At 48.9% G+C, this 13244-nt stretch overlaps 1 protein-coding gene across 1 annotated transcript in view; it reads right to left on the bottom strand.

Moving 5' to 3' along the window:
- Abca4 (ATP binding cassette subfamily A member 4) overlaps positions 1–13244 on the bottom strand; it is a 126457-nt gene that overhangs the window by 44644 nt on the left and 68569 nt on the right. Inside the window, exons 16-20 of the mRNA XM_038311073.1 lie at positions 11397–11601; positions 7736–7801; positions 4975–5064; positions 3248–3422; positions 846–977 (exon numbers count right to left, since the gene is read on the bottom strand). Coding sequence (XP_038167001.1) covers positions 846–977; positions 3248–3422; positions 4975–5064; positions 7736–7801; positions 11397–11601 — 668 coding nt within the window. The remainder of the gene's footprint in view (positions 1–845; positions 978–3247; positions 3423–4974; positions 5065–7735; positions 7802–11396; positions 11602–13244) is intronic.

Raw genomic sequence — 13244 nt, 5'->3', positions numbered from 1 at the left:
TCTGAAAGGGCAACCCTCGGCACCAGGGCTCAGTGTGGAGAAGGAACGATGCTCCTCTTTCTGGTTCCTGCCCAGAAGTATTCAGGGCACGCAATGGGGTGGGCGTCAGAAAGAAGCTGCTGTGACTCTTCTGGCGGGGACATCGCAGCTCTGAGCGCCAGGAGCACAGTCTCACATCTGGAGGGGCAATTCTTACCCCAGCAGGATAAGGGCTTTGAAGGTGGGGACCAGACTATAAAGCATTGGGCTGGAGGGAAGATGTGAGCTGGGGGCAGGTGAGGAAAAGATGCCGGTAGCTTAGGGTTCCTACCGCTGTGATGAAACACCAGGACCAAAGCAACGTGGGGAGGAAAGGGTTTGTTTGGCTCACACTCCCACATCACTGTTCATCATCAAAGGAATTCAGAACAAGAACTCAAGCAGGGCAGGAACCAGGAGGCAGGAACTAATGAAGAGGCCATGGAGGAGTGTTGCCTACAGGCTTGCTCATCACAGCTTTGCTCGGCCTTGGCTTATGGAACCCGGGACTACCAGCCCAGGGGTGGCACCACACAAAATGGGCTGGGCCCTCCCACAGCAATTGCTAATTAAGAAAATGTCCTGCAGGCTTGCCTACAGCCCCACCTTATTGAGGCATTTTCTCAGTTGAGGATCCCTGCTTTCCAGTTTCTCTCCCTTGTGTCAAGTTGACATAAAACTGGCCAGCACAGCAGAAGTCATTTCCAATAGACGCCCTGTTTTCTCCTGGTGCTGGAGATGGAACCCAGGGACGATGGACATACCAGGCAGTATCCTACCACAAAGCCCACCCCTGCCCTGGAGAATCTCAACTCCAGTTCACTTACTGGTGGAATAGGATGTTATGTTGGGGACACATGCCCAGGCTCTGGCGTACTGAATCAAGGCTGGTTTCAATGTCTTTTCCCCCAATGAGCACGGTCCCTGATGTTGGTGGCAAAAGGCCTGTCAAGATGGACCTGCCAAACAGAGGGTGGGTTAGGTGGCAGAAGGAAAGGGCTTTAGGACTCACCAGAGGAGAATGGCAACCCCACTCCAGGGCCAGAGGATGCTCGTAGTGATTCCTACCTTGGCTCTCTATTAAACTCAAACCTACATCAGCTGAGGGGCCTCAACATTTTCTACACAAGGCTTACTTAGCATCAGTACCTACATTCAGGTCCTGGTACCCAGAACGACAAAAAAAAAGGGGGGGGGCTTTCTTTTTCTGCTCTTTATTTCCTGTGCTTCCAGAGCAGTTTCAAGAGCTTCGGGGATTCCCAGCCCCAGACATCACACCACTCATCCATCACAGTAGTGGTCAGTTGGAGTGCCCACCGGGATGGTTAGTCACAGTGTTCACTGAGATGGTCAGCCATAGTGGTCACTGTCGTGGTCCCTGTGGTGTTCACTGATATGGTCTGCCATAGTGGCCAGTGTGGTGGTCATTGTTGTAGTGTCCTCTGTAAAGGTCTGTCATAGTGGTCATCCGGTGGCTATTGATGTGGTTAGCCCTTGTGGTCACTGTCGTGTTGTGGTCCGTTAAAGGGGCTGAGAGCGCAGCCCACTGCTTTGCCTGGGTAAGCAACCCTGACTGCGGAGAAACTGGCGGTTGCCTTTACAAAGCCCAGGGAAGACGGGCGGTGCCGGTGGGAAGCTGAGCCCGCGGATGTGTTCATTGTGTGTCTGCTGATGAGGTGACCGCGGTCAGGCACAGAAATTAACCACCCACAGCTTCAGTTTTGGATCCCTAACATAAAAAGCCCATAACTATGTTGTGATTTCCCCCCTCCCCTTTCTTTAATAAAACAAGACATATTGACTCCTGCCTGCTTAGGTAGATGTTTGGGTTAAGTGAGTCAAAAGGTACTTTTAGAACAGAACCAGTATGGAGTGAAACCTTAAAGTGTTATGTTATTCCCGGTGTTGGGCAGCCTCGTGTTTCAACTCCAGGGGAAGTTGAATCTCTCTGCACTCAGTGAAGTAATGTGTTTGTCTTCAAGAGGTCCTGGGGTCTTGGCTGGAGCTTCCTGTTCCCGGACCACGGGAGTTCGCCGGGGAGATAGACCTAGACTGCCACACCCAGCCCTGATAAAATCGCAGGCTCTCAGAGCCTGTATTTAAAAGCCGAAATCTTTGTTGATCAACCACTAGAGGGAAACAGTCCCAAGCACAATGGCCCCAGCCCCACATTCCGTTCGCACTGAAAGCCCCAAGAGCACATTCCAGAGCAGGGAGTTCACCGCTGTTCCTTCCCGGGGCCCTGGAAGCCAAGGATTTGACGGCTGCCGTCACGGGGCTTGTTGACCCCCCCCACCCCTCCTCCACCGCTCACCCAGCGGAGCTCTGCCTAGGAACCTCAGCAGATGGCGCTCAGGTCCCTGAAGAACTGTTGGACCGAGAAGTCCACCCAGAGATCCAGATTTTCCTGCACTTGGCCTTCTGCCAGGTATACGCCGCCACCGGTCTCTCTACACTTCCTTAGAAATGTAACCAACCCCCAACAGAGGTCCCACACCAACTGAAGCATCCTGATAATTGGTAGGAAAAGGAGTGCTCCTTAGAAGCAGAGGTGATCTACAGACCCCGGACATAGACAGCCAGGATTTATCCTCAATGTGGATGACAGGGATGGGGATTAAGGAGGGGACTAAGGGTGTTAGGAACAAGAGGCGACTGTGGCAAGAGGACCTGGCTAATGCACCTACTGAGCCATCAACTCAGAGGTGTCAGGAAAAAAGTCACTCAAACTCTGTGAACGTCCATTTCTGTGACAGGAAGGGGGCTATACACTTACTCCCCATTCTCTTGCTGCTGCTTAACAAATATTACATATACTCGAGTGGGCTTTGAATACTGCAGCATTCTTGGGAGATTTTTTTTAACTTTTACTTATTACTTAATTTTATTTTTGCAGTGTTTGGGAGGGGGTTACATTCAAGACAGGATCTCACTATGTAGTTCTGGCTGTCCTGGAACTCACTAAGTAAACCAGGATAGCCTTGAACTCACAGAGTTTACCAGCCTCTGCCTCCCAGGTGCTGAGATTAAAGGCATTTAAGCCACCACACCCAGCTTGCTTTGGAAATTCTTGGGACCACAACAAGGGTGTTTTATTTATTTGTTCATTTGTTTCCACCACAATTCAATAGGGAAGCACAGGCTGAAGATATTGGGGAGAGTGAAGCCGGGGATGATGGATGGGACGGGATGGGATTGGATGGGACAGCCTCTTTGCTAGAGAACTCACAAGGTGGTGGTTTTTCCTGCTCCGTTGTGACCGAGGAATGCCGTGATCTGGCTCTCATAGAAAGTGACGGTTAGACGGTCCACAGCGGGCCGACTACCAGGCTCGAAAACCTTTACCAGGCTCTTCACGCACACTCCCGGCACCAACCCTGGAAGCTCGCGTTCGAAGAAGGAGTCTTGGAAGGAAAAGCACATTGTAGAAAGGCAACACTCTAACGACCGTGCTCAATGAACACAGTGCCTTCTTCAATCCTGTGTTCTGCCTGTAACTTCGCCTGCCCACACGGCTGTAGCTTTGTAAAGAGGATCAAAATAGCCATGGTTGATAATAATGGCGTTGGCCATCGATTTAACACTTATTGTGGGTCAGGTACTGTTTCCGGTGTTTTCCAAGAATGACCTCATTTCACACTCATTTCAATCGGTTAGAAAGCCCAAGACTGAGAGGCAGTAAATGTTCTGTTGAGGTTACATGGCTTGTCAGTGACGACAAGGTGTGAGCCCAGAGCCCGTTCTCATCTGAAATAGTCCCTGCCTGCATACTGAGTTAACCCCAAGCTCCATCTTTGCTCTCAGGCTCGGTCTATAGGATTCTTCATCATGGGTTTCTGGCACCACCTCCCACCCCTCAGCACTCCCGGACAGCCCACTCTTCCTCATCGGGGCTCCTCCCTCCCTATGCTTCCTGTCCCCCTTCAATTGACCGGCTCTCTGCCTCCCCCTGACCCCTACCATATCTTCTCTGCAGGACACTCTACCGAGCCAGATTAATTATCGTCAGAGTATTAATTCCAAATATCTGTTCCCTGGCTCTGTCCCTAAATCTGTTGCTTTGTCTGTCTGTCTGTGCCTCCCAGTCTGGCCTAAAGCGGAACCGGAAGCCCATCCTCAGTTTTACTGCCTGTCATTTCAGCCTTGTCAAACCACTCCGGGAGAAGGGTCTTCCAGAGGCATCCCTGTCGGCAAACCAACTCCATGTGGATCCGGGTCTCCAGCGTCAGCTTTGCCAAGCGGTACCTGAGGGGCACCTGGAGGCTGGACCTTCTCACGCTAACATCTGGCTAAATCAGGGCCCAGGCACCTCTCTAAACCCAAGAAATACATACGCTCCAGGATGAGAACCCTTACAAGAATTAGACCAAGAGGAAGATGGAGCAACAAAAGCCAGGGACACAAGTCTTATGTAGCCTGCCCATCAGCCCAGGAACGATTAGGTAACTTCCACAGCCAGGAAAGGCTTCTAATGGTGCTAGTGAATGGACCCAGGTTTATAATATAAACCTTGAGTGAAGTGCATGTAGTCAGCTCTGCTAGACTCTTTCCCCTGACAGCACTTATTTTTGTCTTTCCTTATAGCTCATATCCGCTTCAAGTCCCAGTGACCCAAGTCATTGTTCTGGCTAAATCCTCGGAAGTCAGCACATTCGCGCAATTCACTTGGGATTTGCCTAACAAGGGCACAAACACACTGCAGACTTGGGATTTGCTTTCTCCAGGAAACATGCACTAATGTCTGGGTTGGACCATTCATGCCTGTCATGCACAGCTGGACATCAGATTTAACACCAGTCAGGAGAGGGAGGCAGCTTCCTGGCCGCCTTCATTCCACCCACCTTGTGGTTTTGCTCGGGCACTGCTGGCACTACCTAAGCTTCCTAGCTTTTCACCTTGGCTCGGCTCTGCCCTTTTCTGGGGCTGGGGAGTGGGGAGAGGGGTGGTGGTTGTTACCATTCATTCCTTCTGGGTGCTCCGGATCCTCCGTTTCCTCTGTTAAAGGTTCAGTCTTTTCCAGGGCCCTTTCTTCTCTGGTTGAACAACCTGAACCAATCAGAAGCCTTTGTGACTCTTGAGTAAAAACAAGCGAGGAAAGGAGGGGTAGAGGGAACAATTGAGTTCCCCACCACAAGGGGAAGACAGCTCCCTCAACAGCCAGCATTGCTCTGAGACCAGCCTGCTGCATGGCCTCCAGCTCTGACCTGATGCCAGGCCACGAGATACTCAAATCTGGTTGCGCCATCTTCATCAGGCCCAGGGGGACTTTTGTAATTGAAGCCTTGGAGCTGAAAGAGTTTCTATTTACTCTGGTGTTTGTTTTCAGGGGGAGCTGGGACTCAAACTCAGAATTTCATGCATGTTAGGCAAGCGCTCTCCCACCAAGCATCATTCCCAGCCCTCACCTCTTCCAGTTAATATGCTAGGCTTCCCATGTCCGAAATTGTGACAGAAAAACCAAAACCCAAAACAGACAAAAAATCTGCCCCAGGGTTAAATTTGGAATGGGTTAATTTCTTTAGCTTACCACCTGGTCCTTTTTGGCTCCAACCTACAACATGTCAGTCACAGGAACCTTGAGCAAAAATTCATCTATAGTGATAAGATGGGTAGTCAGCGTAAATCTAAGTTTGAGAAGTAGCTCCCTTGAGAAAACCACCTATTTACCTATTTGGGCATTCAAGAATCCTGAGGTTAAATTAACATCAGGGTGGAGCCTGGTGTATTCAGGATTGTGATGGGTGATATCACACACACACACACACACGCCATGGTTTCTTTTTGTGTGTGTGTGAGGGGGGTTGTTTTGTTTTGTTTTTAATTGGCATTTGGTCTAAAAGGGTGTCAAGGACATCCTGGAAAAGGAAGAAGCAGAAAGGCTGTCCAGCCAGAGAGGAAGCAGGAACCAGAGGAAGCCACCAGCACCAAGTCCTTAGGGCTCTGGTTCAAGTGCAGATGGGCCAGCATCTGTGGCTATTCTCAGTGTCTGCTCACCAGGGCCTCTCAGCCTGCAGGATAGGAGGGAGCACCAGGCTGAGACTGAGTGGTCAGAGAGGTGCTGCCTGCTGCACGTCTGACTCCACTTCTTGGAGCAGTTTCGAGTTTATTCTCCAAAATTCCCAAGGTCAACATTTGGGCTAGCACACTGTCCTCAGATGGCATAAGCCAGCCAGAACAAATGTCTTTCTAAATAACCACTGGGGTGGCTGACTTCCTCGCCGGGAGATGTTCTAGTTTCTGTCGCTGGTGTCCACTGGGATTTCTGTAAGCAATGGATATCTCCATTTCTGTGTCTAGGAGAAGAGGAGCTGGGGAGTGACTCCTCTGCCTTCTGATCCAGATAGAGTGAGGGATTGAATTTCGTCCAGGTTATGAGACAGATGAAAATATTTCCCTTCTGTCAAGGAACATGTTTCTCGAGATTTTTTTGTTCTTTGTCTTGAATGGCAGAGCAGCCCTTGGGATAACGGGGGGGGGGGGGGGGGGGACAGATGAGCAAGTGCACTGGCGTTACTGACATTAAGAACACTCCAGGGGCACCCCTGTGTTAGACACTCCCATTTATGATGGGTCGATAACTTTATCACAGTAGACACTTGAAAGTTTGTAGATACACACGACACACAAAACAATGGAATGGAAAAACACTGGGCTGTCAAAACACTGCTGCTTGAGCTATTAAAAATGTATATATAGAAAAATACTTGGGGGGGCCCTCAAAACGTCACACAAACAAGGATCTATACAAGCCCTTTAAAGACTTGGGTTAAGCCTTAGAAAACTAAACACCGGTGTCAGTGCTTAAAGGCTAGAACACGGCCCAGGTGTGGTCATTCCCATTGAAGCATGGGTAGGCAGAGGTGAGGCCGAACATTCGAAAGCATTTTTTTCCTTCCTGAACCTCCCAGTTCTAGGGGAGACTGTAGCTCATAGCTTTAGAGTTCCTCTGCTGCCCCAGAACTCAAAGGACTATGATCTAAGGATTTCCAGAAATCACTTGGCCTCCTGTTTTGTTTGAGGAAAGATAAATTGTGTTTACGAGGCACTGTCAGCAAACGTCCATTTGACTTTCTTCTCCGGCCGCAGAGCTGCGGTAGTGTTTGCCTTGGAGGTTCACAGCGCAGTTTCTGCCTCATCTTCAGAGAGTGAATTACCGTGCCTTTTGAGACTGGAGAATAAGGACGGAGGAGAGGGGAGGCAGCGTAGGCTGACGGCAAAGCTCCCTTCAAGATACCAGATCTCTGCTTTAAAAGCAGGAAGGAGATATTTGACTCTGAAATGGTGCAACCCCTTTTCAACAGGTGCTTAATCCCCAGACACAAATTGTCAATTTTCCACCTTTCGCTCTGGCTGTGATTCACCAGAGGTAAGCTCGTGGAGGCTGTGATGCTGGGGTGGCCTGCTTGCCCACCACAGGCAGCAGGAATCGTGACTTGACATAAAGGGCCACCTTGGCACCTTCCACTCCTCTTGCACAAACCCCAAGGAATTAGTTTCAATCCTGAAGTGTTTCTGGTGTTGTCATTTTGTTTTAATTTTTTTTTTTTTTTGAAGATAGAGTTTCTTTGTGTAGCCCTGGTTGTCTTGGAGCTCACTCTGTAGACCAGGCTAACCTTGAATTTACAGAGTGCTGGAATTAAAGACTTGTGCCACCACCACTTGGCTGTTTTAATTAAACAAACAAACAAACAAGCAAGCAAGCAAACCACCCAATTACCTTCACCTCCAAGCCAGTAAGACTCTTGTAGAAGGAAGTACCAGGGGAGTGGCGATCCATAGTCTCCTGAGAACAGGGAAGTAAAGAGAAAACAGTGAGCGCCCTCCCCCCCATCACACAAGCTCTACAATATACTCAGTGTAAATCTCAGATTATAGCAACTGTTGATAGTCACAAGCCATTGTGCAGTTACCCACAGGCTATCAGTAAGTTTGTAATCAAAATACTATGGGATTTTTTGGGGGGTGTTACCAGCAACACTGGCAGTGAGGATCTTTGATGACATCAGTTTCCCAAGAAATAAGTGTTATCAAAGAATTAAATCACGCCATTTTTTTTAGCAGTTAACCAGAAAGCAGTAACACTGGAGATCACAAATATTCGCTGGATTCTATTTATATACCAGGCGTATTACATACTTCCCATGTGTGACATCAGTGGATTCTGAAAACCCTATGAACCGGGAAGTAATATGAGTCTGAAGGATGCAGACACTGAGGTGCACTAACGTGAAGCCACCTGCCCCATGAAATGAACATGCGAGAATCCTAATGCAGGCAATCTGGTTCTAACACCACCATTCTCAACTCCCCACATTCGACTGGATCCAACTGTATTTTAAGGGGAAAAAAAAATCCCAACTTTCTGGTTCAGTTGCCTTTGCAACTTCACATCTGGGTATTGCTCACCAGAAAGAACAGATGTGCAAAGAGCAACCTTTCAGTCCAACCTCTGATCTCCAGGAAGAGTTAGGGGCTGCAGACCATTCCAAACCTCAGAAGAGGATTTGAAGAGATTCTGGGCTGGTAACCACGCTTCAGTGCTGGGAGGGGGTGACCCGGAGAAGGCAAGGAAGCTCCAGGCCATTCCATTCCCTCACCTTATGGCAGTCCTTGAGTTACAGCCATTACAATAAAGCCGTAATCGAAAAGAGAGTGCTCTGGTAGTGTTAGGATTGGATGGCGGTCTTACAGGATTGTCCCTAACTGGATAGTCTCAGAGTGGAAATAAATGGTAGTGATAGGGAATGGGATGGTGGTTGAGAGCACACACCTCTAGTGTCCTAACCAGAGTTCCAACCTCATGTCTCAAAATGTGGCGTTATTTAGAAGGTAGATGTGCTTAGTTAAGTGAGGTGGGGTCATACTGGAGTAGGGTGGCCACAGAGTCCTCATGAGATAGTCACATGAGGGCCGGCACCCAGGGAAGATGCCACGTGAGGTGGAGGATTGGAGCAAGGTGCCTGCAAGTCAAGGAAGCCAGAGGGTCAGCCCCCCCCCCCCCCCGAGAAGCTTGGTTTTATAGGCAGCATGGCTTTCCCAACAGCTTCATTTTTGATTTCTAGCTTTAAAAAAAAAATCTCTATTATTTAAAGCCACACCATACATAGCCCTTGTGATAACAACTCTGGAAAACACATTGTCCTTCAGGAGGGACACGGACCCAGGCTGCTGGACTCGGCCATCTTTTCCCATTTGTGGTTGCTGCACACCTGTCGCTGTTTGATTGGCTTGGTTCTCTGTTGGTGACAGGATCTCACTGTAACCCAGGCCGCACTTGAACTCTGTTGTACCTGGTCCCAGCTGCTTATTTCTGAGGACCATGAGCTTGGTCTTCCAGGCCTATCCTCACTCCTCCCTGTCTGCTTTGGTCAGGGTGTCAAGAGCTAGACCAAGATGTCATTGTACAGTGAGGGCTGACACAGAGGCCATCCAGGTGAAGAGGGGACTGCTCCGGCTAGAGGAAATGCTGATTGGAAGGAAAATCTGAGTTTCTGCAAAGTAGATTACAAAACTTTGCAAATAGCTAATTTTGACCCAGTAGCTGATGTTCTAGGCTGCAGGTGTGTTAGATAATGATTCGGTGTCCATGAAATACTAAGTTCTAGTCAGGGCTTCCAGGATGTTGCTGCAAAACAAACAGATCACAATTCTGCCCTCATGGAGCTCTCCCAGGAAAGATGGTAAGTCAACAAATGCATACATAAGGTTACGTAACTACTGTGAAATATTAGAAGGTGTTATGTTTGTTTATGCCTGTTTAATGATGCAAAGATGTGTTGTATTCCTTTATGTTGCATTTGTTCAACTCTGTGAAGCTGTGTGACTTTGCCTGTCTAAAACACCTGTTTGGTCTAATAAAGAGCTGAATGGTCAATAGGGAGGCGGAAGAAAGGATAGGTGGGGTTGGCAGGCAGACAGGGGAAAAAAAGGAGGAAGGAGCAAGAAAAGGAGGAGACGAAGATACTAGGGGCCTGTCACCCAGCCACACATCCAGACATGAAATAAGAAGGGGCGGGGGAGGGAGACATACAAAAAAAAAAAAAAAAAGGTAAAAGCCCAGAGGCAAAAGATAGATAATTTAAGTTAAAAAAAAAAAAGCTGGCTAGATACAAGCCAAACTAAAACCAGGCATTCATAAGATAAAATAAACCTCAGTTTGTGATTTATTTGGGAGCTGGGTGGTGCCCCCCCCAAAAAAAATAAGAGTGGAAACAAAAGAAACAACTCCACATCGTGTCAGGCGGTGATGAGTGCTTAAAACAATAAAAAAAAAAGTAGGGTAAAGGGTTAGGGCCACAGAGGGAATACTGGCCATACAATGACAAAGATCTAGTACTCTTCAGTCTAGAAAGATCCCTGCGATAAAGTGACATTTGAACAGAGACCTGAGCAGAGTGAGGAGCCGAGTCAGCAGATTGGAGGCATAGCCCGGGGAGAAAGGCACAGCTAGTGAAAACAGCAGGTGTGAAGCTAGTGTGTTGAACATCAGTGGGGGAGCCTGCGGTGGCCTGAGCCCAGAGACTTAGTGTGGAAGGGAAGGCAGGGGTGAAGAGGGTAGCAGAAAGGCGGAAGATGAAGCCTGAGTTGGGACACTGGGTTTTACTCTGAATGAGGAGAGAGGACCACGAAGGGGTTGGGACGGAGTGTGGACACCATCTGGCCTAGACCGCAAAGGCTCCACCTGCATACAGCAAGGGGGACCCGGCGGTAGGTGGTGTCGGTGGAAGGAGGCTTGGAATGGGAAGATGGATCGGTGGCGACAAGAAAGCCAATTCTAGACCTATTTCCCAGTATCCTCTCTCCCTGTCCCTGACACGTGTGTATGTGTGTCTGTGTTTACATGTGCGCATGCACATGTATATGTACCCATATGTACACATGTATGTGGGTAGACATACTCATGAGCATGCTTGCCAAGGCTAGAGGAGGTGCCTTCCTCTGATGCACCCACCTGAGTCCATTGAGGCAGGGTCATTTGCTGAACTGGCAGCTTGTTGTGCTGGCCAGGTTGGCTGGTTAAAGAGTTCCTGGGATCCCCTCGTCTCCACTTCCCAACACTAGGGTTACAGTCACTTGCCGACACCCCCAGGTTTTATGTGGGTTGTGGGGGATTCGAACTCAGGTCCTCACACTTGCATAGCAAGTACTTTTACCTACCGAGCTGCCTCCCCAGCTCCAAGTCTAGACCTGTTTTTAAAGTGGAGACAATAATTGGTTGGTGGAGTTTTAACTTCTAGTTGTAAATTCAGATGCTGGCCCTGTGAGCTTATGTTCAAATAGCTCAGGGGAGCGATCAAGTTTAAACTAGAAGACTGGGCCAGACAAATCTAATTCCCTTGACCACGGGAGATAAAGTAGCCTGAGTCTTCCTTGCTGACCTGGAAAAACCTGGTCGAGATACCAGGCAAGCAATCCATAGAGAGCCGCGTCAAGGAGCATCATCTTCATTGCCAGCAGGAAGCTGAACTCGTCCCCTTCCACGGGACTCTTGCCAATGTTGTCCCACTGCAGCCCCAGGCCTTGCTCTTCGAAGCGGACCAGGTACTCAGTGCCAAAGCCAAACGCCACAGGGGAAAGCAGGCTCTGCAGAGCGGAGAGGGGTAGCAATGGACACAGAGGACAATGGAGCCCAGAGGGCCACAAGACAGGGAAGGGAGGGGGGCCAAAGAGGGTCTGTGTCGTGTCTGAGTGTCAGGCTACTCAGGGAGGGCTTACGGTGATCCTCTCTAGGGAAGAGAGTTCTGGAAATGCTTGGCAGGCCTCAAAAATTCCCACCTAATACCTAGTGAGCCTCCTCTGGCCTGCTCAATAGGGTAAACTAGGTTGTAAAGGGGTATAAGGAAGTGGCACATAGTAAAGGCTCCAAAGGAAGGGAAGTTCTCCTGGTGTCCTCCACCCACCCCTCAGCCTTCCACTCTCAGAAGACCACACAGTTCTGGGCAGAACAAACATGCCAAGTCAAGCCACTTTGTGAGACTCCCACAAGAAGGGGGCTTGAAGTCACCATTTTCCTGTGGTCAGCAAGGACGCTAGGTCGCATCTTAAGTCCTCTGTGCCGAAACTAGCCCACTGGCTAGAAAATGTGGAACAGGAATTTTAGAAAGTAACCGGCCAAGTCACCATGGGTGGTCCCTGACACATCAGCACATTTGCCTTTGCCAGGGGTTCCCTGTAATTTGGAGGATCCTGGACAAAGTTCGGACTATCTCTCCCCAAAGCAAGAAACCCTTTTGCTATATGTACACACACGCATACATGCACGCACACATGCTAAAATGAACTCAACCCGGCTCTTATCCGTAGTTGCCAAATCTGAAGCTTCCTGGTAGGTCCAAGAAGCTGTGGCTTCCCAGTACCACATAACAACCCGACGATTTCCAAAACTGCCCAGCTCTGCCCACAGCCTGAGTCACTAGAGTTTCTTACTATTACCCATTGTGACTGTCTTAGAAAACTAAGTGCTATAAATAGTGGCAATTAACTTCTTATTTAACATGTGAAGTAATAAAAGGCAGATGCGCCAGAGTCAGAGTCCCAAGAACAGGTTCTTCTGGCAGAGAGGCAGGCAGTAGTCCTGGGACTACTACAGAGACTGGGAGGCTCTGGAGGGCCAGAAAACTGCGCCCTTTGGGGCTGAGGCTGATTAGCGCCGGCTAATGAGAGGGTAGAAATGGCCCACTTGAAAACAATTAATAAAAAAGACCTATATTTATTTGGGAATCCCAAGCTAAGAGGTCTCTCAAGCCATCAAAAGCCAACTTCTAGAGTCATCTTTCGGCCAGAGATGTCTAGTGGTAAGGGCTCATTTCTGCTTTTTTTTTTTTTTTTTTTTTTTTTTTGCATGTGTTGTTAGAGTACAGGCAAGACAGGGTGTCACTGATCCCAATTTCTTTTGGAAAAATGAGCCTCATTTGAACTGATGCCACCCTCTTTCTGAGCAGACAGACAGTAAGGGGGGGGGCAAACTTCCTCTCATCTGACCCTTTTCAAGCAGGAAGAAAAGAAGGGTAAAGGAATGGGCTGGCTGGTTCTCCTCTCATGCAGAAACAAAGGAAGCTAGTTTGGCTCTCCAGTCCTTCCCTAGGGCGCATTCATCAAGCCAGTCTGCATTGCTCAGGGGGGAGGCTGCTTTCACTCTGACTCCCGAACCTTTGAGCTTGGTATTAGCCTTTCAATCCTACGAACTCTCGAGTCAAAAGGTAAAGTGGAACCTTCTTAGAGAGCAG

The sequence above is a fragment of the Arvicola amphibius genome, chromosome 14 (genome assembly GCF_903992535.2).
Source record: "Arvicola amphibius chromosome 14, mArvAmp1.2, whole genome shotgun sequence".
Lineage (NCBI taxonomy): Eukaryota > Metazoa > Chordata > Mammalia > Rodentia > Cricetidae > Arvicola > Arvicola amphibius.
This window is presented reverse-complemented; position numbering and strand designations above follow the sequence as displayed.